General features: G+C 41.6%; 1 protein-coding gene and 1 long non-coding RNA gene across 7 annotated transcripts in view; one reads left to right on the forward strand and one right to left on the reverse strand.

Moving 5' to 3' along the window:
• ULK4 (unc-51 like kinase 4) overlaps nt 1-16,240 on the reverse strand; it is a 153,035-nt gene extending 136,795 nt beyond the window's left edge. For 5 of the 6 annotated variants that reach the window (XM_058729532.1, XM_058729529.1, XM_058729530.1 and 2 more), the window contains exons 1-5: nt 16,129-16,240; nt 11,152-11,345; nt 4,934-5,033; nt 2,795-2,934; nt 55-217 (exon numbers count right to left, since the gene is read on the reverse strand). In XM_058729532.1, coding sequence (XP_058585515.1) covers nt 55-217; nt 2,795-2,934; nt 4,934-5,033; nt 11,152-11,289 — 541 coding nt within the window. In that variant the 5' untranslated portion in view covers nt 11,290-11,345; nt 16,129-16,240. Of the gene's footprint in view, nt 1-54; nt 218-2,794; nt 2,935-4,933; nt 5,034-11,151; nt 11,346-15,125; nt 15,225-16,128 lie in introns of those variants that run through there. The other variant, XM_058729528.1, reaches the window with a different exon arrangement.
• Nucleotides 16,241-16,421: 181 nt separating this feature from the next.
• Nucleotides 16,422-18,356, forward strand: LOC131511339 (uncharacterized). The gene is made up of 3 exons (XR_009261470.1): nt 16,422-17,014; nt 17,773-17,914; nt 18,235-18,356. It is a non-coding gene; the product is annotated as an uncharacterized LOC131511339 (long non-coding RNA).
• The last annotated feature ends 5,308 nt before the right edge of the window (nt 18,357-23,664 follow it).

Genomic DNA, 23,664 nt, shown 5'->3' on the forward strand with positions numbered 1-23,664 from the left:
ACACTACTTGGGCAGCCCACAACTAGGGTTCCGATCTGTAAGCTTTCCACATACCTTTGACTCGACCTTTTATGGTTTTCTTCAGTGCATTTTCCCCACTATCACCTCCTCCTTCTTCTGCTGCCACCAAAGCAAAGAACTCTTCCAAATTTTCACCTTCCACTTTGGCCAAGCCAAAGTTACTGTACTTCAATGTGCCAGGCCCTTCCAAGAGTATCTATGAAGATTAAAAAATGTGTTCAGAATCCAATTCCATTTGTACTTCCTTCAGGACCTCCCCTAATCTCACTGAAAAACTCTGAGCATGGGCTTTCTGGCTTCATCCCAACTCAAAAAATTAAACGCATACAATTTTACAAGAAGCCAAAGAAAAATACATCCAACATTTTAACAATAGAATTAAACATTAAACTGCCCATTCTCAGATGTAGACAATGAACACATGATAACCATAGCGGGGAAAACCACACGCTTTGGGGAAAGATGAAGAACAATGTATGTGGAACAATCGAGACTCACCGATCCTCGGTGACTGCTGGAGGAGGATGTGAAGACCCACCTGTCCGTGTTATTTACTCAAGGGTTCAAAACTAGGGTTGCAAAGGTAAAGATCTAGGCCTAGATCCACCACTTACTGGCAGCCTGAGCTGGAGAACTTATTAACCTTTGAAATCTCAGTCTCTTTACCTGTATAATGGGAAAAAGACTACTGCCCTTCAGATTGTTTTAAGGATTAACTAAGGTTATACGTACGGAGGGTTTTTTGTTTTGTTTTGTTTTTTTAACAACGACTGGCATGTGGTAAGTGCTCAAACGTGCTCACACAATTTGTGATGAGAAGTTACCAGCTGAATGGTGAAACCACACCAGTGTCTATTACTTGTATCTTGTCCCCCAGAGCCATTAAAACTATTTCTGGGTAGTCACGACAGGTCAGGTGGATCTTCGTTTTTAAAAGCAATTTAAGGTCTACCCTTAATTTTTGGTCACAAATACTAAGGATGTCTGGTAGTCTACAACAGTGGCTTTTAAATTTTTTTGAGCACCAAATCCCCTGTAGGTTCTGTTAAGATAAAGTGCTAGTCCCTACCCCCAGTTTCTGATTCAGTAGGTCTGGGTGGGGCCCAAGAACCCGCATTTCGAGTGAGTCCCAAGTAATGCTGATACTGCTGGTCTGGGGAGCACACTTTGAGAACCCCCAGCAGGAGTCAGCACTTTGCAATTTTTTTTTTTAATTTTTTTTTTTTCAACGTTTTTTATTTATTTTTGGGACAGAGAGAGACAGAGCATGAACGGGGGAGGGGCAGAGAGAGAGGGAGACACAGAATCGGAAACAGGCTCCAGGCTCCGAGCCATCAGCCCAGAGCCTGACGCGGGGCTCGAACTCACGGACCGCGAGATAGTGACCTGGCTGAAGTCGGACACTTAACCGACTGCGCCACCCAGGCGCCCCTGCAATTTTTTTTTTTTTAAGTTAATAAACATTTTAGACTTTGCAGGCCATAAGATCTTTGTCCCGACTACTCAACTCTGCAGCCCACTGACAATATATAAATAAAAAGATGGGTTCCAATAAAACTTCATTTACAGAATTGGTCGTGCTGCCAGACCCTGCCAACCCCTGCTCAAAAGAAAAGGTTATGTTACAAAGCAGTGTGAATTTCCTAGATTACATAGAACACCAGACTTCATTAAAACAACTCCCTCACAGGGAGCTGTACAGCCACTGGGCCAAAGCCCAGCCAGGACTTGTTTTTATATATGCATGAGCTAAGAGTGGTCTTTAAATTTCTAAGTGGTTGCCAAACACCAAAATAAGATAAGTTTCCTGATATGTGTAAATTATATGTAACTGACATGTCAGTGTCCATAAAGTTTTATTGAAACAAAGCTATACCTTTTCATTTAAGTATTGTCTACAGCTGCTTTCAGGGCTAGGACCACAGTTAAGTGGTTGTAGACTTGAGGCACATATACAGTTATTTCAAATGAGAACTTCTCATTATAAAGTTTTCATGGAATTTTTTATATGTTATCTTACAGAGGGTCTATAATAACGTTTAACAAGGAAATATTCAACTTTTTATTTCATCATGTACATTTTAACAAAGGAAAAGTAGCAACTCAAACCAGTAACAAGTACAATCCCTAAGAATACGTACTTATAAATAATAGATGCCATTGAACGAAAGCACCAGAAAACGTCCTAGAAGCTTCACCTAAATGTAGTACATAATCCGTCTTCATATCAAAGACAAAGAAGCTACTAGGGCAGAGAGAGAGAAAAAGGGTAACTTGCCCAAGTTCACTCAACTTCTAAACGTTAGGGTCAACGGTGACTCTGAAACTAAGCAGGTTCCAGGACTCTACTACACTAAAGCACACTTAGTTACAGATCATTAGTTTTACCAGAAAAGAAGCTATTTGACCCATAATACCAGTAATCAAGCAAAGCCAAAAATGCCATCATCAAAGTGGCTCATAATCAGATACCACAATTTAAGAGCTAAGCATCTTATTTTATAAACTGAGCTCATCAGTCACAATATACCTCAGCAGCAATAATAATTACTCAAAGGACTCTGAAGGGAGGGGAGAATTTGCATTCTAAAAGCTACTTCAACAGGTAGCTAGAAAGGTAGCTAAAATATGGCACTATGCTTTTTAAAAATAGTAAGTCAATTTCAAGATGTTCTACATTTTATCTAAATTCTGTCTAAAATTAAAAACACCTTTGAGAAAGCACTGTAACTTAAGACAGAGCAGTTAGGAAATCAAAACTTCCATGAATTACCTTGCCTGGAGAAAGGTCACAAAAGAGAATGCCAAGTTGATGAAGATGATGTAATCCAGCAATGAGGTCAACCCCAAATTCTCTCACAACATCTTCTGGGAGGTTTTCATCTTGAGCAATCACCATTTCTAGGGAACCACCTGCAAGTTGATTAAAACCACCAATTTTAACCCACCAGCATGACACAATGCCCCCAGGAGGTTCCATGCTAGGAAGATACTGAGCTTTAAAAACTGATCAAATCAGTATACCTGGACAGACTGGCAGGGGAAATATACATGTGAATGAACACAGTGGACCAAGCACCCTAAGAGGAATCTGTATCCACTGTCCAGAGTCAGCTTCCAGAGAATGACTGCTTGGGCTGGGAGAATGGTCCACACGTAAGCAGGCGGGATGAAGGGAGAATCCCTCTAATGCTGTGACTGCTAACTCCAGATCCCACAGGAGTTGAACAGATGCAAAAATTAGTGGTCAATACTAACCCAAATTGTGCATTTAAAGCACATTACGCAAAGCATAGCCACATTTACTCTTGTGCAAAGGTGGATCGCATTCTACAAAGTACCGCATGGCAGAAAAGATGCCTTTCCTTAACAGAAAATCAACACCTTCAACGTACATCACTGAGGAAATTAAATGTCAAAGGCAAACACATTGTGAAAACCATCTCTATACTCTAAGATCCCGGTCACATTTCTACCATCTATGTGCCGAAAACAAACTTTTTTTTTTTTTTTTAAAGCATCAAGATTCCAAGAGGAGCCAAGTTCAGAGAAACCTATGTAATCCTGCACATGATGTTCCTTCCCCAGAGCACTCTTTGTGAAGACTGCATATCCCAGGCAGCTGTCCTAACTTAGGTTCAAATAAAATGCTTTTCCTTTTTTTTTTTTTTTTTTTTTTTAAAGTCTTGGGGCACCTGGGTGGCTCAGTTGGTTAAGCATCCCACTCTTGATTTCAGCTCAGGTCATGATCTCATGGTGGTGAGATGGAACCCCATATCGGGCTCTGTGCTGGGCACGGAACCTGCTTAAGTCTCTCTGTCTCTGTCTCCCCTTTGTCCCGCCCCCCCCCCCCGACTCGCACATGCACACCTACGTCCTCTCTCTCAAATAAATAAAACTCTTTAAAAAACATAAAAAAGAAAAGTCTTAGCTGGCATCTGAAATTTCAATCAGAACGGTGATTAAGGTAGGAGGTATTTGGGGGGTATTTTGTTTGGGTGGGTAAGGAACCACTCCAAATACAGGCATCCATCAGTAAGGCTGTAACAATGGTGGGGGAGAAGAATAGCTGAGGCAAAAAGTTAACACAGGAACAGTTCCCTGATCACCTCTACAGTGCATACAGCTGTGAAAGTAATTAAACCATAGTCCTTTCCTATTGATTCAGAAAAAAATAAAATCCAAATAAGGTCTTATTCCAAATAATCCATTTGATGGTTCAGTGTTATGAATTATAAGTGCCAAAAGACTCAAAGCTAGAAATTACAATACACCTTAATATTTAATGATCCTTTTTTATTACTCAATATATAAATAGAAGACACTAACAGTCGTACTGTTTCCCTGAAAACACTGAAACTAAAAGCCCAGTTAACAGTGATATAGTCATTCTTCTCCCTAAACATAGCCCTAGAAAGTTGTATCAGGCAAGAGCTGTAACAAGTTATCTCCATTGTTTAGGAGGTGGTATCTGTTGAGTCATCTTTGTACTTTTTCACACTGCCTAAGTTTTTATAAACACGAAGTACTCTTTTCATAAAAATAAAAAGATGATTATTTTATACACTAATTAGCTAACTGATAGCTACTTGACTTAAAATACTTGATTTTTATTCATCGGGAAAACTCGTTTGATAAGTTAATCACTAAGAAATATTTCTAAATTTTTATGTGGGTGACTTAGTAGTATTTTATTCCAAAGTAAACCCCAAATTGAATTTTACTTGTCTTCCTCTTACCAAACATCTTTGCTCTATACCCTACCCTAATATCCAAACAATGTATGTGTAAGTCAACTGAGTCAAGAGTATCAAGTGCTTATATTTGTAATACAAAAGGAAAATAAAACCTACATGTTTTTTCAAAGCTACCTAAGATGGATGTATTTGTAACATGTCTTATACACACTCACCTGTGCAGAGTTCCACCACGAGCCAGAGATGATTGCTGGTTTCATACCATTCATGAAAAGTTACGATATTCTTGTGTTTAATTTCATGGGTGAGACGGACCTATAAAAACAGAATTCATTCACACACACACACTCACAAGTTGTTAAAATCTGCATCTATTCAGAAAACCTAAACACACAATTGGGAAGTGGTTAATAGTGGAATTTAGTGGAATTCTATACAGATATTACAAATGATGGTTATGAAGGCTGGTGACACCCAAAAATGGTAATATACAATCTTTAAAAAAAAAAAAAAACCTCATGCAATACAGTTTTGTGTATTTGTGTAAACATAACATTACAAAAGAAATATTCATAGCAAAATGACTAAAAGTTAAAAATAGCTGAAACTCCTGGTGATTTTAATTTTTTCTACTTTTCTACTTTCTAATAGTGAGCACACAATACTTCCATAATCATGAAATAAATCATTTTCAAGGAGAAAAAAAAAAAAACCTTACCAAGTAAAAATAATTCAAAGGCTCAATAATAGTTAAATTATATATCAACTGACAAAATTATTAGCCCAACATGAAAACAATTTTAAACATAAAAATTGATAGTATAATGTTAAGTGAAAAAGGCAAGAAACAAAATTATGTAATACCATGACTTTAAAATTGAAAGAGAACTCATAGTAAAAAAGACTAGAACAAAAAAAACCAGGACAGGACTCTCTCACGTGATGGAACTATGCTGCCCTTTTTTCTTCTACCCGTTCTTCTATATTGTACAAATTTTCTATAATGATGCTGTATTACTTTTACAATATTTAAAGGAACTCTCAGAGGGTTCTACAATTTTCTTTTTAAATATATCCTTCGTGGGGGTGACTGCCTGGCTCAGTCAGTAGAGCATCCAACTCTTGACCTCAGGTCGTGGGTTCAAGCCCCACACTGGGCATGGAGCCTAATGATACGTACCATATGTAATATATATCCATCCTTAGTGAATCCTAGTATCAATTCCCTCAGGCTATTAAAAGAAGAATCATTGCAGTGAATATACTGATCTTAAAATGTACATTTCCATTAGATCATGAGAATACCTGTGCACCAAAACAAGAGTGAATTCCAAACTCAATAATAAAGATGCAAGGGTGCCTGGGTGGCTCAGCCGGTTAAGAGTCTGACTTAGGCTCAGGTCGTGATCTCACAATTCAGGAGTTCTAGCCACACAGCGCAGAGCCTGCTTCAGATCTTCTGTTTCCCTCTCTGCCCCTCCCCAGGGTGCGCTCTAGCGCGCATGCGCGCTCTCTCTCTCTCTCTCTCTCTCTCTCTCTCTCTCTCTCTCTCTCTCTCTCCCAAAAATAAATATTTAAAAATAAAATAAAGACGCAAGAGCCTGTCTGTTAAAAAAAAAAAAAATACTCAGTTGACTCACGGGGGTTTTGCTTTCTCCTTTCAAGACCCCATTAAAAATGGGAACTAGAATCACAAAAACGTGTGCTTTATTAGCAAACCATCCAGACTCACAATTGGTGACAACTACCCAAGTGCTTTGGATCCTTGTTTTCTGACTCTTACACACACACACAATCACACACAACACCGGCTAATCGGCCCATAATCTGTAGAAATACAGAGCTCCCTATTTAAAAAATGGAATGTGGTACATACACTCTAGGAACAACTCAGTGGGTTCATATTCTAACACAAAGAAAGGGAAATGAAGCCACATAATTTAGAAAACATAATTGAGATGGGGAGGAAAAAAAAAAAAAAGAGTGGTCAAGAGAATCTGAGGAGCACCTTGTAATAAACTCCCAATAAATTCTGTCCCAGTAGAGACCAGGGAGGGCATAGGGTGAGCCTGTCTAAATGATTCCCACTGACTCGGCCACCGGAAGGGGAAGGTCCTAATGGAAAACAAACGTGTGGAAACTCCCACAGAAATCAGGCCACAGTCCAGCCTCGGATGCTCACTACCACTCACTATATGCCAAGTACCCACTCTGCCAGACGCCTCCGCTCTCTCCATCTCGCCCTCCACCACCCGTCTGTTGATTAAATATACTACTGGGGCGCCTGGGTGGCGCAGTCGGTGAAGCGTCCGACTTCAGCCAGGTCACGATCTCGCGGTCCGTGAGTTCGAGCCCCGCGTCAGGCTCTGGGCTGATGGCTCGGAGCCCGGAGCCTGTTTCCGATTCTGTGTCTCCCTCTCTCTCTGCCCCTCCCCCGTTCATGCTCTGTCTCTCTCTGTCCAAAAATAAATAAAAAACGTTGAAAAAAAAATTAAAAAATTAAATATACTACTAAAACTAATCTCCTTTCCGTGTGGCTACCATGAACTTTAAAGTCAGATTTGTAGCCCCCATTATACTTCAGTTGACCAGCATTGTTAGATTTTTACTAATAACCATATCATCTCCAAAATCTGGCACACATCCTAGCTCGTGACCACTGCTCCTTCACTTACCAACTCACGGTCTCTACTACTCACTTCTGGTTCAGTTCAAACCTCCACACTCTGCATATGAGCGAGCAACCGAGGCAGACGCCAGCCATGCTGACTGATGCGACTTCCGTTTGGAATCCCCAATCTTCAATGGCCCCAGCTAGTCTGTCCACCAAGTGACTATTCACGCTTTTGTTTTCCTTCTGCCTAGAACCCAGCCTTCCCCTCCCCCACCTATTGAGGACTTAGCTTCTCATCTCAGAGAAAACCTCATCAGAAGAAAAACGCCTTATGTTCCTAGCATCGAATCTACAGACAAGCCCGCATCTTGTCTCGTACACCTGTCTTTCTTTAACTACCCACACTCCTTACAAAAGCCCACACCACCTCACACCCATGAGAATAGCGATCTTCAAAACGAAACAAAAAACAGAAATTAACAAGAGTTGCCGAAGATGTGGAGAAACGGAATCCCTTGTACACTGTTGGTGGGAGTGTAAAATGGTACAGCCTCTGTGGAAAACAGTACGGCAATTCCTTAAAAAAAAAAAGTTAAACTAAAATAGTCCACTTCTGGGTATATCCAAAGGACTGAAAGCACAGTATGTCCCGAAGACATACGTGTGCACCCGTGTTTGCCTACTCACAATAGCCAAAAGGCGGAAGCAACCTAACTGTCCAATGACAGGTAAATGGATAAGCAAAATGTGGTATATACATACGATGGAATATTCTACATTCTCAAAAATGAAAGAAAGTGACACATGCTACAACATGGACGAACTCTGAGGACATCATGCTAAGTGAAATCAGTCATAAAAAGACAAATGATGTATGATTCCACTTACATGAAGTACCATTCAGAGACAAAGTAGAATGGCAGGTGCCTGGGGATAGGGATGGAGAAATGCGGAATCGTTGTTTAATGTGTACAGAGTTTTAGTTTTGCAAGATGACCAGAGTTCTGGACAATTCAGCAATCGTACTTTGGGTATTTATTCAAACGAGTTGAAAACAGGTCCACACAAAAACCTGTTCACACATATTGCAGCTTTATTCTCAATTAAAAACAATCAAGATGCCCTTCCATCGGCAAATGATTTTTTTTTAATTTTTTTTTTTAACGTTTATTTATTTTTGAGACAGAGAGAGACAGAGCATGAACGGGGGAGGGGCAGAGAGAGCGGGAGACACAGAATCGGAAGCAGGCTCCAGGCTCCGAGCCATCAGCCCAGAGCCCGACGCGGGGCTCGAACTCACGGACCGCGAGATCATGACCTGAGCCGAAGTCGGCCGCCCAACCGACTGAACCACCCAGGCACCCCGTCAAATGAATTTAAAAAACTGGTACACTGGGGCACCTGGGTGGCTGTGTCGGTTGAGTATCCGACTTCGGCCTAGGTCATGATCTCGCAGTTCATGAGTCTGAGCCCCGCGTCGGGCTCTGTGCTGACAGCTCAGAGCCTGGAGCCTGCTTCGGATTCTGCGTCTCCCTCTCTCTGCCCTCCCCTATTCGCACTGTCTCTCAAAAATAAACATTAAAAAATAAATAAAAATTGGCACATATGCAATGGAATATTGTCCATCAATAAAAAGAAATGAGCTCTCAGCCACAAAGAAACAAGAGATAACTTAAATGCATATTGCTAAGATATCAACCTGAAAAGGCTACATACTGTGTAATTCCAAGTCTATCACATTCTGGAAAAGGCAACTATGAACACAATAGAAAGATCAACGGTTGCCCAGGGTTGGGAGGAAGGGGGAGGGGTGAATAGGTGGAGCACAGATGATTTTTAGGGCAGTGAAACTCTTCCGTATGATTCTATAGTGACGGATCCATAGCATCACGCATTTGTCCAAAACTATGGAACGTACAACACCAAGAGTGCACCCCGAGGTAAACTACGGATTTGGGATGATGATGTGCCAATGTGGGTTCGTCCGTTGTAATAGATGTACCACTCTGGTAGGGATGCTGACCATGGGGAACACTATACATGTGTGGGAACAGGGAATAAAGGGGAGATCCCTACACTTTCTTCTTGATTTTACTGTAAATCTAAAACTGTTCTTGGGGCGCCTGGGTGGCCCAGTCGGTTAAGCATCTGACTCTTGATTTGGGCTCAGGTCTTGATCCCACAGCTGCTAGATGGGGCCCGGCCTGGGTTCCACAAGGAGCACAGAGACTGCTTAAGATTCTCTGCCTCTCTCCCTCTGTCCTCCCCTGCTTGCACAGGTGTGCTATCAAACTGCTCTTAAAAAATTAACTTTAAATTTTTTTTTTTAACATTTATTTTTTTTTTCAACGTTTTTTATTTATTTTTGGGACAGAGAGAGACATAGCATGAACGGAGGAGGGGCAGAGAGAGAGGGAGACACAGAATCGGAAACAGGCTCCAGGCTCTGAGCCATCAGCCCAGAGCCTGACGCGGGGCTCGAACCCACGGACCGCGAGATCGTGACCTGGCTGAAGTCGGACGCTCAACCGACTGCGCCACCCAGGCGCCCCTTTAACATTTATTTTTGAGACAGAGAGAGAGAGAGAGCATGAACGGGGGAGGGGCAGAGAGAGAGAGAGGGAGACACAGAATCAGAAGCAGGGTCCAGGCTCCGAGCCATCAACCCAGAGCCCGACGCGGGGCTGGAACTCACGGACCGTGAGATCATGACCTGAGCTGAAGTCGGACGCTTAACCGACTGAGCCACCCAGGCGCCCCTAAAAAAATTCTCTTTGAGAGACAGACAGAGCATGAGCAGGAGAGGGGCAGACAGAGAGGGAAACACAGAATCCAAAGCAGGTTCCAGGCTCTGAGCCGTCAGCACAGAGCCCGACGCGGGGCCCGAACTCACGCGAGATGACGCGAGATCATGACCTGAGCCAAAGTCGGACGCTCAACCAACTGAGCCACCCAGGCGCCCCAAAAAATTAACTTTAAAAAAAAAGTGGAGTTCTGGAGATGGTTGTACAGCAACATTCATGTACTTAATATCACCAACTGTACACTTAAAAGTGCTTAAGATAGCAGGCGCCTGGATGGCTCTGTCGGTTGAGCGTCCAACTTCAGCTCAGGTCATGATCTCGCTGTTCATGAGTTCGAGCCCCACATGGGGCTCTGTGCTGACAGCTCACAGCCTGGAGCCTGCTTCAGATTCTGGGTCTCCCTCTCTCTCTGCCCCTCCCCCTCCCTCCCTCCCTCCTTCAAAAATAAACATAAAAAAAAATGTTTTTAAATAAAAATTTTTTAAAAGTGGTTAAGATGGCAAACTTTTTGTTATGTGTATTTTACCACGGGGGGGGGGGGGGGGGGAGCTAAGTTTGGTCCAGGATATAAATTTCAAACTCAAGTCACTCTCACCCTAAGTCCTTCCTTTGTCAAGCTTCATAAATCACACACTAAATTTAAAAGTAAATGATCTAGGGGCACCTGGCTGGCTCAGTCGGACTCCTGGGGGGTCCTTGGGGGGTAAATTCAAGCCCCACATGGAATGTAGAGATTAAACTTTAAAACTTTGAAAATAATTTAAAAGTTAAAGTAAATGATCTAATATAGACTATATTTTTCCCAAAAACACCACTAAGTTGCTAATTACTTAGGGATGTTTATTAGTCACTCTTCACAATTGGGGTGGCACTAAACAGACAGAAGGTCACCCATTCCAGATTGAAAATGTGGCAACTGTTATAGCGAATTCAACAGCTTCTGTTTATATGCTACTTGTTCTCCTTGATCGTAGCTCTGTGTTTTCCCAAAGGGAGGAAAACATACTCCACTTACCCAGTTGGTTATTTCAGGCCTTTTGCACTTATCAGTACAAAGAATAGCTACAAAATTGATTGTTCCCTTCCGTCGCCCTTTATAAACAACAGTCTTGCTTCCTCTGCCAATCTCCTCATACAGAATGAAGTTTTCCATCTCCGGGCCAACTTCTCACATTGGATAAAACAACAGCCTCATAGCATCGCTAGTTCCTAAAAGGCAAACAAAAATAAAACTTACAAATGCAAGCTAGTTGCACGATTAATTAGCCTAGGATAGTAAATTAATCTAATAATTCTATAAACTCAGGAAATTCACCTACAAGTGTTGTATACCAGTGTCTTTTTGTAGGGGAAAATAAAACTAAAAAACTAATACTCAACTTCCTTCAACAAGGTCTTAAAAAATGATGAAAATGACAGCTATTTCTAACACATGTAACAAAATGAGGGATGAATGAGATTCCAATGTATCTCCACACTTTTGTTACCAAGGAAGGCACGTTGTGTCAATATCTGTATAGAATGGGGCAACATATGACCCACCTAAACCTCAAACATGAGAAGCAAAAGAGACAATGTATGTTAAAATACTTTATAAACAAATATGGAATGCTAAAATTTCCATCTAATCCAGAGATATTCTAAGAAATCAATCCAAATATTAAAGTCAGCTGTTACCAAACTCCTGGTTCCTGGGCCAAACCCTGCTGCTTTTGTAAAATTTAACTGTATCATAGCCACACCCATTCACTTCTATATTGTCTAAGGCTCCTTTTAGACTACAATTGCAGAGTTGTTATGACCAGAGCAATGGCTTCAACACATTCTAAAATACTTACTATCTGGCCCTTTACCGAAAAGAGTTTGCGAACTCCTGTTTTAAGTTAAAAAAAAAAAAAAAAAAAAAATTTAACCAACCATTTCATCATCTAGGATATAACCAGATAAGAGTTCATTTTCTTGGCCAACAGAATGCCCTAATTTGCATGCATGAATAGGAGTGGATGCAGTCTTTCATCAGTTAGATTTTATTTAGAACTGAAGTACAGTAGTGAATTCAGAATTTTAAACATATTTATAATACAAAGTAATTTGCAAAATATAGTTTAAATTGGCATCTCATAGATGGAAGGATTTTACATAACTATAGAAAATTTCCCAGAAATCACCCAGTAAGCAGTCGATATACTCTTTAAAAGCAGCTCATGTTTCTATATGGTATCCAGTAAGTCAGAAACTATACCGAAAACTCTTTGAAACAGAGAATGTAAAACTGAAGTTAATGGGTATGGTGTTTCTTTTGGGGCAAAATGAAAATGTTCTGAATTAGTACTGATGATTGTACAACTTTGTGAATACACTAAAAATCACTGAATTGTACATTTTAAAGGGGTAAACAATATAGTATGTGAATATCACAACTTTTATCGATATAACTGACATGTACATTAAGTTTAAAGTGTACAGTGTTGATTTCAAACATTTATAGATGATAATCTGATTACTATCATAGCATTAGTTAATACCTCTACATGTCACATAATTACCACTTTTTTGTGGTTAAGAACATTTAAGATTTAGTCTCATAGCAACTTTGAAGTACATGGTACATTATTGTTTAGTGTAATCACTATGATATACATTAAATCTCTGGAACTTATTTTCTTTTTTTTTTTTTTTTAATTTTTTTTTAATGTTTTTTTTTATTTATTTTTGGGACAGAGAGAGAGACAGAGCATGAACGGGGGAGGGGCAGAGAGAGAGGGAGACACAGAATCTGAAACAGGCTCCAGGCTCTGAGCTGTCAGCCCAGAGCCTGACGTGGGGCTCGAACTCACGGACCGCGAGATCGTGACCTGGCTGAAGTCGGACGCTTAACCGACTGCGCCACCCAGGCGCCCCTGGAACTTATTTTCTGTATGGGCCATACAAACACTGGCTGAGGGACATATTTGGCCAAGAGGCAGCAGTTTGTCCTGTCTTGGCTTATGGAACCAGTAACCCAAGAATCTAACAACTAATTCTATGATTCCATCTTCCAATGACATTAAAATTTACTGCAAAAAGAGAAATAATCTACTATAAACATGTATAGGCTAGTAGTTATTTAGTTATTTAGATTACAAACCTGGTCTCTACACCAAACCAGAAGAACCCAGACTATTGACAGCAAAATTCTTTAAACTCTAAGCAGAAAGGATATGGGGAAAATCTGAATTTAAATCCAAGGAAACCCAGGACACATGGGTGGCTCAGTTGGTTGGGCGACCAACTTTGGCTCAGGTCATGATCTCATGGTTCATGGGTTCAAGCCCCGCATTGGGCTCTGTGCTGACAGCTAAGAGCCTGGAGCCTGCTTTGGATTCTGTGTCTCCCTCTCTCTGTCCTTCTCCTGCTCATGGTTTCCCTTTCTTTCAACTATAAATATTTTTAAATTTTTTTAATAAATGGAAACCCAAAAATGGCACAGATAGTAAAAGGGTTCATTAAAAAAATAAATTCTAAGTTCCCTATACTCTCTCCACTCTAAAACCCACTCTTTAAAAAGAGCCAATCCTGGGGCGCCTGGGTGGCTCAGTCGGTTAAGCGGCCGACTTCGGCTCAGGTCATGATCTCGTGGTCCGTGAGTTTGAGCCCCGCGTCGGGCTCTGTGCTGACAGCTCAGAGCCCGGAGCCTGTTTCAGATTCTGTGTCTCCCTCTCTCTCTGACCCTCCCCCGTTCATGCTCTGTCTCTCTCTGTCTCAAAAATAAAATAAACGTTAAAAAAAATTTAAAAAAATAAATAAATAAATAAATAAATAAAATAAAATAAAAAGAGCCAATCCTGACTCCTGACCCACCAAAATGCAGCCTAGACACGAGTAATTTTGTGGCAACAATACATAGTATGTAATATAACCAAAGAAAGATTAAATTGGCAGTATGTTAAGATGGAAAAGCTATTTAGCCAGGAAAAAACCAGACTTTTAATTACATGTTCACAACTTGGCTCTATTAGGATACACAAGGATAAGGTGTTGAAATAGTCTCCTGACTTTTTATATAAGACAGAGTTGATTCCTTCAGGGTTGACTGGGTGGCTCAGGTGGCTGAGTATCCAACTCTTAGTTGTGGCTCAGGTCATGACCTCACAGTTGTGAAATCAAGTCCCTTGTCAGGCTCTGTGCTGGGCCTGCTTAAGATTCTCTCTCTCCCTCTCTGTCCCTCCTCTGCTCACCCTCCCTCTTTCCCTCCCTCCCTCTCTCTCAAATAAATACATAAATACATAATTGATTCCTTGAGAATATGGTTTTAAGCCACAAGAAAAAAAATTAAACCTTTACATTTTCAATTTGATTCAAGCCAAATAAATTCTTTTCTGAAATCTTTTACTGAGTAGGGGCATCTGAGCAGAACAGGCAGTCTGAAATTAACAAAATGCATCAATTACAAAGTCAGCTAAGGTTGGTTTACTATTGAAGCACTTCCCCTCTCTGGGGCTCAGTTTCCTTAGAGTAAAATAAGAATTGGATCAGATAATCTTGTAAATTACCTTTTCAAATTGGAAATTGCACAACTTATTTAAGATTCTTTTCGACCCCAAGGGCATCCTCACCTTATACTTCCTAATATTTAATGTGTAAGCTCTTATATTATAAAATAAAACACAAATACAGAAAACCCCCCAAAAATAAATGTATAGTTTAATGAATTATTATAAACGGGACTGACCGTTGGGGAGTTCAAGCCCCACATCACGTGAATTCACAGCGTGGAGCCTGTTTGGGATTCTCTTCCTCACTCTCTACTCCTGTCCCACACTCTCAAAATAAATAAGTAAATTTAAAAAAATAAACACGAGGGCTAACCTTGTGATCACCACCCACTTGGCCTGCCACTCCAGAAGTCCCTTCCTGAGCCTATGGCAATCACAACTCCTCTTTTCCAAAAGTAATCTCTCTCCTGACTTTCAGTTATCACTTTCTGGCATATCTTTAACGTTTTCTCACCGAGTGTGCATTCCCAGACACCACAGGTTAGTCTTCCACGTTTTCTAAAGGCGTGGCACATCTTTTAAGGATCTTTTAAATCTACAAGTTAACCTAGGTATTATCAGAGAAGCCAGAAGTCAGAGCAAGTCACGCTTAGGAATAAATGAGGCATTTAAGATACGGGGGCTTAGAACCTACATTCAACAAACTCTTCGAAACTGACCAGGTGATAGAGGCAGGAAGATAAAACCCTCCCTTCATTTCTCTCTACCTTCAGATCATTAACTCCTCCACCAGCAGCAGCCACCGCCGCCCCAGCCCAGGCCTACTGAATAAGAAATTCTGGAAGCGGAGCCCAGCAATCTGTGGTTCAACTCCCTCCCGCCCGCCCCCCCCCCCCCCAGACGCACACTCAACTTTGCTACCCACAGGCCAAAACAACCTTTTTCGAGGGCATAAAAGGTGGCAGGCACTGCGCTTTGCATTCAACAGGTGCTTCTCCTATAAACACTTTACAGACCAAATTAACTGCAGGCTTTGAGTGTAGTCTGACCTGGAAAGTGCAGGCTCGGGGTCGCTAGGTCAACACCCCCCACTCCAAGCAGCTCGTGACCAGCCAACTGGAGGCTTTCACTGCCTCTCTACGTCCATGGACATCTGCCAGCACCGCCGGCTTAGAGCTCGGGACGCGCTGCTGGGGTGTTTAGGGGAAGAACTCCGAATCCAGGGCGTCCATAAAGCGCATCTCCCGAACCCTACAGCCACGAATCCTCCCTGCACCCAAATCCTTGAAGAGGTATCCCGTGTTCCCTGAACCAAAGCCTCGAGAGAATTGTCTAAGGTGTTTAGTTTAACCCGGTAACAAAGCAGAGCCCTGAGAGAGGGGAAGACGCGAGGGGCACAGGGTCCACGGAGGGAGAGCAGGTGAGTGGCGCCCCTCCAGGCCCGTACTGTCCTCCGCGCTCGCTCATGGAGACCCAAACCCAAACTCGTGGACCCTAAAACTACCACCGCTACTCACCTGAACGCTCAAGGCGGAGAAGCCGCCAACCCAGCGGACTGCTCCCGCGAAGGCGCCGGTCTCAGCTTCTACCCCTTCGGGACCGGTCCACTTGCCAAGGCCAGGGGTGAAGCAATGGCGTACGGCGGAACGCGCAGGCGCAGTTCAAAGCTGTGTGGTCCAGCACCCCTCTGCATTTGGATTCGCCCATGCCGTCTCCAGGGCAGCACGCAGAACGCCGGAAGGAGCGCGGGGCGCTGACTGGCTGAGCCGTTTGGGTTCTCATTGGCTGAGGCCCGGAAGTGCGGGACCTGGGCAAAGCGTTTGTCCAACCTAACTGGGTGTGGGGGCCGGGTTCTTGGGCAGATAGGGGACCTATGCGCAGTTGGGGGCTATGAAAGCCTAGGCCGTTGTCATTTCTTCTCCCCCTACACTGTCTTCTGTTTCCTCCCATCCGTTTTTTGACGCTTGCCAGAGCTCAAAGACGTGGCGACATAGTCTGAGTAATAGCTGAGAATGAAGCCGGCTTCTCGTGTTCCTCACTCTTTAGAAAAGTGAAGACTGTGGACAACCTTGCTTCTTGCACATGAGAAAACAGACCAGATTCTCCGTCTGTTTATGGTTTTCAAAGCTCCACATCCTCAAATTCCAGACGCCAGACGTCAACACCAGCTCCCCTCTTCCTTCCATTCAAGTTAGCTCAGTGGTTCTCAAATTTCAGCATCCGAATCACCTGGATGCTGTTGAAACACATTTCTGGGTCCCACCCACAGAACTTCTGATTCTGTGCATCTGGATGAGGCCCAAAAGTTTTCAGTTCCATCATGTTACCAAGTGATGTGGATGTTACTAATCAGCGGCCATGCTTTGCTTTATATAGAAGGGCTGTGCCTCTCTTTAATCTCAGGTGAATCACATCTATTCTTTGACTTCTAACCCTTCCTACGTTCTCAGGAATCTTTCTCAGTGGTTTCTGCTTGCAGGATAAACCTGGAAATACTTTCCAAATGACATGAGCAAAAGGCCAAGAGTAGTGGAGAATGGAGAATGCCTTCTGAACCCTGAAGTTTTTTCTGCCCAGAACAGTGCCAGCAGCTAATGTTCTAATCTTTGGTGAAAAAAATTGGAAGGTTCCCTGTAGGGAAAAGAGATTTGCCTAATACCTGGCAGAAGGGAAGGTCTCCCATTGAAAGAGCTCAGTGCCTTATCTCAACTAAAGGAAGTTCAGTAATCAATAACCTTCCCCAAATGTGTGATAAACACTGAATAAGCCTTTTAGTACCTTACTCTGGCATATGAATACTCTGGCATATGAACACAGAGAAATATCAAGATATGTGAGGAAAGATTCTAACATGAAAGAGATTAAAATAAGCTAACCAATGCAAGTAACTCAGAGGAAACAAACACAATGCAGAAGCCAGGCTAAAACTTCAAAATTATTAATATTAGATGTGAAATAATAATAGATGTGAAAATGCATAGCATCTATAGTTTGTTTTTTTTTCCTTTAATCCAAAAGATATTTAAGAGCAGTTTTTATTTGTTTGCTTTTAATTAACTAGTTAGATGTTGTTGTTGCTCGACTGTGTGTATTTGGTTTGGGGAAGCTATTGAAACTTCCTTTGTTATAATAAGTGATTAATATTTTTTAATGTTCCACAGGAGTTTGGAATGAAGATCTCTTATTTGTTGGCTTCAAAATTGCATATGCATACTTTCAAGTTTATTAACTGACATGTTTGAATCTTCCAAACCTTCTTTTTATGTTGCTTCGTCCTGATTGCTCTGCCAGTTCTTGAGAAAGGTGTTTTGAAGTTACTCGTTATGGTCGTGGATTTGCCAATTACTTGTTCCTGGGTTTAGTTCAAGGTCAGCGAGCTTAGAAAAACAACAGCAAAATGACCCCAGTGAAAATAGGAGGAAAACATTATTAAAGTTAAAACAAGAAATGAATGAAACTGAAAGGGAAAAAAAATCCAACTAGGAGTATAAATTCAGAGGGCAGGAGATTGTTTCCATGATTCTCTTCTGAGCTATAATTTCCCCAGAGAACTAGACACAGAAGCTGACCATGGTGCCCTGGGGGCTCCAGCTTTTCCTAAGATATGATGTGCTCTATGCCAGGTTACCAGCTCAGGGAATGGACTGTCCTGGAGACAGAAGCTGGAGTCTGGAAGCCTCAAGACCAATGCACCCCATCTCTCTGGAAAGTCTGGGAGAGGACACGATCATTCTAGCACCAGTTTACAAGTGTAAATGCACTGAAAGAGCCAGATGCCATCTCCCTCTTGGATGGGAGGTTTTCAACCTTATAATACTAACCCATAGCTTTTAAAATGACTGGCCTCCTGGGAGGTCTTTTCCCTTTAATAACAAAATTAATCACTCTTAACATCCTTTACACATACTGTGGCAACTCCAGGATGGACTAGATTTTCAGAGAAATTACTTTTTGGGGTCATTACTTGCAACAAATTCCTTAATGACTGGTCCCTTCTCACCATCTCCTCCTCAGCACATCCTATGCACCTCTGACCCCGCTTCCCCCTCATGCACCTGATGGTGCTTTCTTCTTCCTTCCCAAAGCCCATGTTACTGTGCAAAACATATTTTACTGATAGTGTGGTAATAACAGAGGTTACAACACAGAAAAGAAAGAACTTAAAAGTGAATGTTAGACATGGTCATGGCAAGGGTGTTAGGAAGCAGGCATTTGCACACTGCCAGGGAGAGAGCAGTTTGGCAATACGTATCGAAATACCAAATGCACATCCCCATTGACCAAGCAGTTCTTCTAAAAATTTATCATACATATGTGTGTGTGTGTGTGTGTGTACTTACATTTGAAAAATGCCATATGCACAAAAGTATTCAATGCAGATGAGGCATTTTAAAAAACTGGTAACAGGGGCGCCTGGGTGGCTCAGTCGGTTAAGCATCCAACTTCAGCTCACGTCAAGGTCTCGCAGTTGTGGGTTCAAGCCCCACATCGGGCTCTGTGCTGACAGCTCAGAGCCTGGAGCCTGCTTCGGATTCTATGTCTCCTCCTCTCTCTGCACCTCCCAGGCTCATGCTCTATCTCTCACTGTCTCTCAATAATAAATAAACGTTTAAAAAAATTTAAAAAACTGATAACTCAAATTTATATCCGCAAGAGACTGATTAAATTAGAAATGAATTTTTCTCTTTGTGTGCTGATATAAAAATATACCCAAGGCTAGTTGTTAAGGGGGAAAAGCAAGGTGCATAACACTGAGCATAATATACTACCATTTGTAAAAAGAAAAAAAGAGGAACAAGAATACATGTAGATATTGGCTCACATAGGCAAAGAATAGCTCCAACGTCTCCTGAGGGAAGGACAAGAAACCAGTTAACGGTTGATTGTTGCAGGGTCTTCCCCTGCAGAAGGGGACCTGAGTGGGTGCAGGGCTGGGTATAAGAAATGACAATGTGTACATCTCAAATTTGAAACCACATAACGGCACTACCTATTCTACGGTATGTCACATAATTTAAGTGAATATATATATTTTTTAATTATATATTACACACACATATGGAATGTAGCTTGTCTACATTCTGCAAGCCTTCCCGCCACGCACTATGCTCCTCCTTCAGACTCTCCCTAGAGCTCCATTTTCCCTTCTCACCTCTTCTACCCAGTCCAAGGCTGACACCCCTCCTTCTTTGTCTTCAGGGAAATATTGTCTCAGTCCCCTCATCTTATCTGATGGAGCACCTGAACTTCCAGTCCACTAACGACGTCCTCTAGACAGACCTGATCTAATCTTGCAGCCGCAGGAAGGTCGTTAAGGAGCTTCCGTAAACAAATGTTGCCCGCTCCTAATTGTTACCTTTAGAAATGCAAAGAGTCTGTAGATTATTTGAATTTTGAGGTTTCTCTTAACAAATCTCAAGCTGAATTATTAAGCCACATTCCCTGTCCCTGAAAGGGAAGGGCCCTTTCCCTTTCCTCCTTCCTGGTAGACGGTTCACACTGAAATGAGTGTTCTTATCCATCCATCTCACAGGCAGCTCTGATTTGCTGCCTGAGGGTAAATTTGCATGTGATAGGATGGTGTCGCATGTGATAGGTTTAACATTTGCTTTGTGATTTGTAAAAAATACTATTTTTAAGCATAGGAAGGCATTTCCCATGTGGAGATCAGCTATTCACCTATTTTTCTGCTTTCATTGTTTCAGTGTTCACACTGGATTATTCAGCCCATCTGGAATTTATTTTGGTGGACATTGGGAAATTAGGTTCTAACTTTATATGCCTCAGAATAATTATCCAGTTATCCCAGCACTAACCTTCTCCCTTTCCTCGGGCAATTGTGACGCCTCCTTCACTGTAGACCAGTTTTTTAATATGCACATTAAGGTCTGTTTCTAGCTTATTAATTTTGATCTGTGGAGCTATTTGTGAAGTAGAGATGATCCTTAATGATGTGGGCTTTAAATTCTTATAACATGGAAGAAAGAAAAATTACCTGCAGAGAATGAAGGGTCAGGATGACAAGGAGAACATGGAGGGGAGGGAATGATTAAGACAAGGCAGCGCGTGATATGTGTGATGGGGCGTCATTTAGAGTGGAAGCACTAAGATACACTAACAGCCCACCTGTGGCTGCAGAACGTCAAATTATGAGAGAAAAGGTCTGGCACGGTGACCCTCTGGAGTTTGCTGCAGTCTAGGAGCAGGATCAGCGGAATCATATGTATTCAAATGCATTCATTCAACAAATATATACTCAGGGCTGCTGTACGTCAGGCAAGGCATTCTCTCCTGAGTCTAAAGCAGTGAACAAAAAGATAGGAGCCTATTAGAAGTGGAGAGAGAAATACTGTCCCAGGAGTAGAATACATAGTGGGGCTTATACATCTGGGTTTTCTTTTAGGACAGGCATCGTGGATGATTGTCAATTATTGGCAGTGCAGAACATGAATCTCTTTCTTCTGTTTGGGTTAGGGTGAGTTGCTTACTATCTTAGGTTGAGTTGGCCAGAAGCAGAACCTGAGAAAGAGATTTTTATGCATGTGATTTATCAGCAAGTGTTGCTAGGAAGAGGAGAATGAGGAAAATAGGACAGGGCATGGGAATGGCTAAGAATGAGTGTGGTCTATTTGGAGACAAGATTTGGCCCAAATCCACTGGTAGCTCTGAACCATAAATTGCAACCTAGAGTTGGTTCCACCTTAAAGCTGAGGTGTCACTTTCAAATGCTAATGTAGCAGTCAAATATCAGGCTACTAGGGATGGGCAGCCTAATTTCCAAGGTTGAGGTGGTTACTGGTCAGATAAGAGTAAATTTCAGCAGAAGGCGGTACGTGGAGGATGGGTATACTAGCCAGGTACAGAAAACCTGGGTAAGAAATCGGGAGCATGAACTACATTGAACAAATGAGCCTTACACTAGCCTTAACCCTAATTCTAACTATAGCACTGGAGGTAACCCCAGAGGTAGTCCTATGGCTTTCTTTGTCCTAAGGTTGGCAAAGTCAAAGCCATAACCCTAAATCTACTTTGTTTCAACACTAGACCTATGTAAGCCCTAACTCTAGTCCAAGCCCCAAATGTAACCCTGACTTTAGCCATATCCCAAACATAACTCTGCCACTAGGTTAGCCTGAGCCCTAGTCCTTGCCCCAATCTAAGCCCTGATCCTAACCTTAACCTAAACTCACGGCATAGCTTGGACCCTAGCCCTCGTCCTTTATTCTTTCTTGAGGGTTTTTTTTTTTTTTTTTTTTTTGGCCCAACTCCCAGCCTTCCCAATACACCTGTGAACCTCCCAGTATCTTACCAATACATTCCCTTTAATCAAAGTCCATTTCTGTTGCTTCCAGTTAAGAGTCCTGAAAAATGTAGAAATTGATCCCAAGAGTAGATGCAGGCTAAAGAAAGACCTTAAAAATGCAGAGCAAACACGGGGTGGATATCAGGTCTATCTGGGGAGCAAGACAATGGAATCTGGTTCATTTTAAGGGATGGGAATTTGGCAACCTGTAGCAGAATGAGGGAAAATAATAATTGAAATTATTATCTGCAGTCACTTGGGATGGATACCCATTTGAAAAAAGACTTCAGAGTAAAAAGTAATTGCTACAGGGGACACACACACACACACACACACACACACACACAAGAATTTAAGATCCAGGACTTGAGATAGTTTCTTCTAATGGGGTTGGACAGTATTAAGTTCCTAAATTCTTGGTTTGAAGCATGGACTAAAATCTCAGGAATTTGTATGGCTGTGATGAAACAATCTCTTATTTCAAAGCTGCATGATTTAAATTGAAAACAAGAAATGTAATCCTTTGGATTACAAATAAGTCGGCTGAATTTATAGTCGTCCCTATTTTCTTAGTTGAATAAAACTGGTCTCAACAGTGGTCTGTTGTGTTTTAATACCAAAGCTCCAAGATATAAAATATAAATCAAAAGTTCTTGGAATTTTTGGTCTCGGGCTGTCTTTCCACTACTGTTTCTTTCACTTTTTTAAAATGATTTACTTTTTAATTTACATCCAAGTTAGTTAGCATATAGTACAACAATGATTTCAGGAGTAGATTCCTTAATACCCCTTACCCATTTAGCCCAACCCCCCTCCCACAACTCCTCCAGCCACACTGTCTGTTCTTTATATTTAACAGTCTCTTATGTTTTGTCTCCCTCCCTGTTTTTAAAATATTTTTGCTTCCATTTCCTTATGCTAATCTGTTTTGTGTCTTAAGTGAGTGAAGTCATAAGATATTTGTCTTTCTCTGACTAATTTCGCTTAATATAATATCCACTAGTTCCATCGATATAGTTGCAAATGGCAAGATTTCATTATTTTTGATTGCTGAGTAATACCCCATTGTATTTATATACCACATCTTCTTTATCCATTCAGTAGTTGATGGACATTTGGGCTCTTTCCATACTTTGGCTATTGATAATGCTGCTATAAACATTGGGGTGCATGTGCCCCTTCAAATCTGTATTTTTGTATCCTTTGGATAAATACCTAGTAGTGCAATTGCTGGGTCATAGGGTAGTTCTATTTTTAATATTTTGAGGAACCTCCATACTGTTTTCCAGAGTGGCTGCACCAGTTTGCATTCCCACCAGCAGTGCAAAAGAGATCCTCCTTCTCCACATCCTCGCCTACATCTGTTGTTGCCTGAGTTGTTCTGTTGAGCCATTCTAATGGATGTGATGTGGCATTTCATTGTGGTTTTGATTTGTATTTCCCTGATGATGAGTGATATTGAGCATTTTTTTGTGTGTTGGCTGGCCATCTGGATGTCTTTGGAGAAGTGTCTATTCATGTCTTTTGCCCGTTTCTTCACTGGATTAATTGCTTTTTGGGTGTTGAGTTTAATAAGTTCTTTATAAATTTTGGATACTAACCCTTTATCTGATAAGTCGTTTGCTAACATCTTCTCCCATTCTTTCGCTTGCCTTTTAGTTTTGCTGATTGTTTCCTTCGCTGTGCAGAAGATTTTCATTTTGATGAGGTACCAATGGTTCATTATCACTTTTGTTTCCCTTGTCTCTGG

Source organism: Neofelis nebulosa, chromosome 5 (genome assembly GCF_028018385.1).
Source record: "Neofelis nebulosa isolate mNeoNeb1 chromosome 5, mNeoNeb1.pri, whole genome shotgun sequence".
Taxonomy (NCBI): domain Eukaryota; kingdom Metazoa; phylum Chordata; class Mammalia; order Carnivora; family Felidae; genus Neofelis; species Neofelis nebulosa.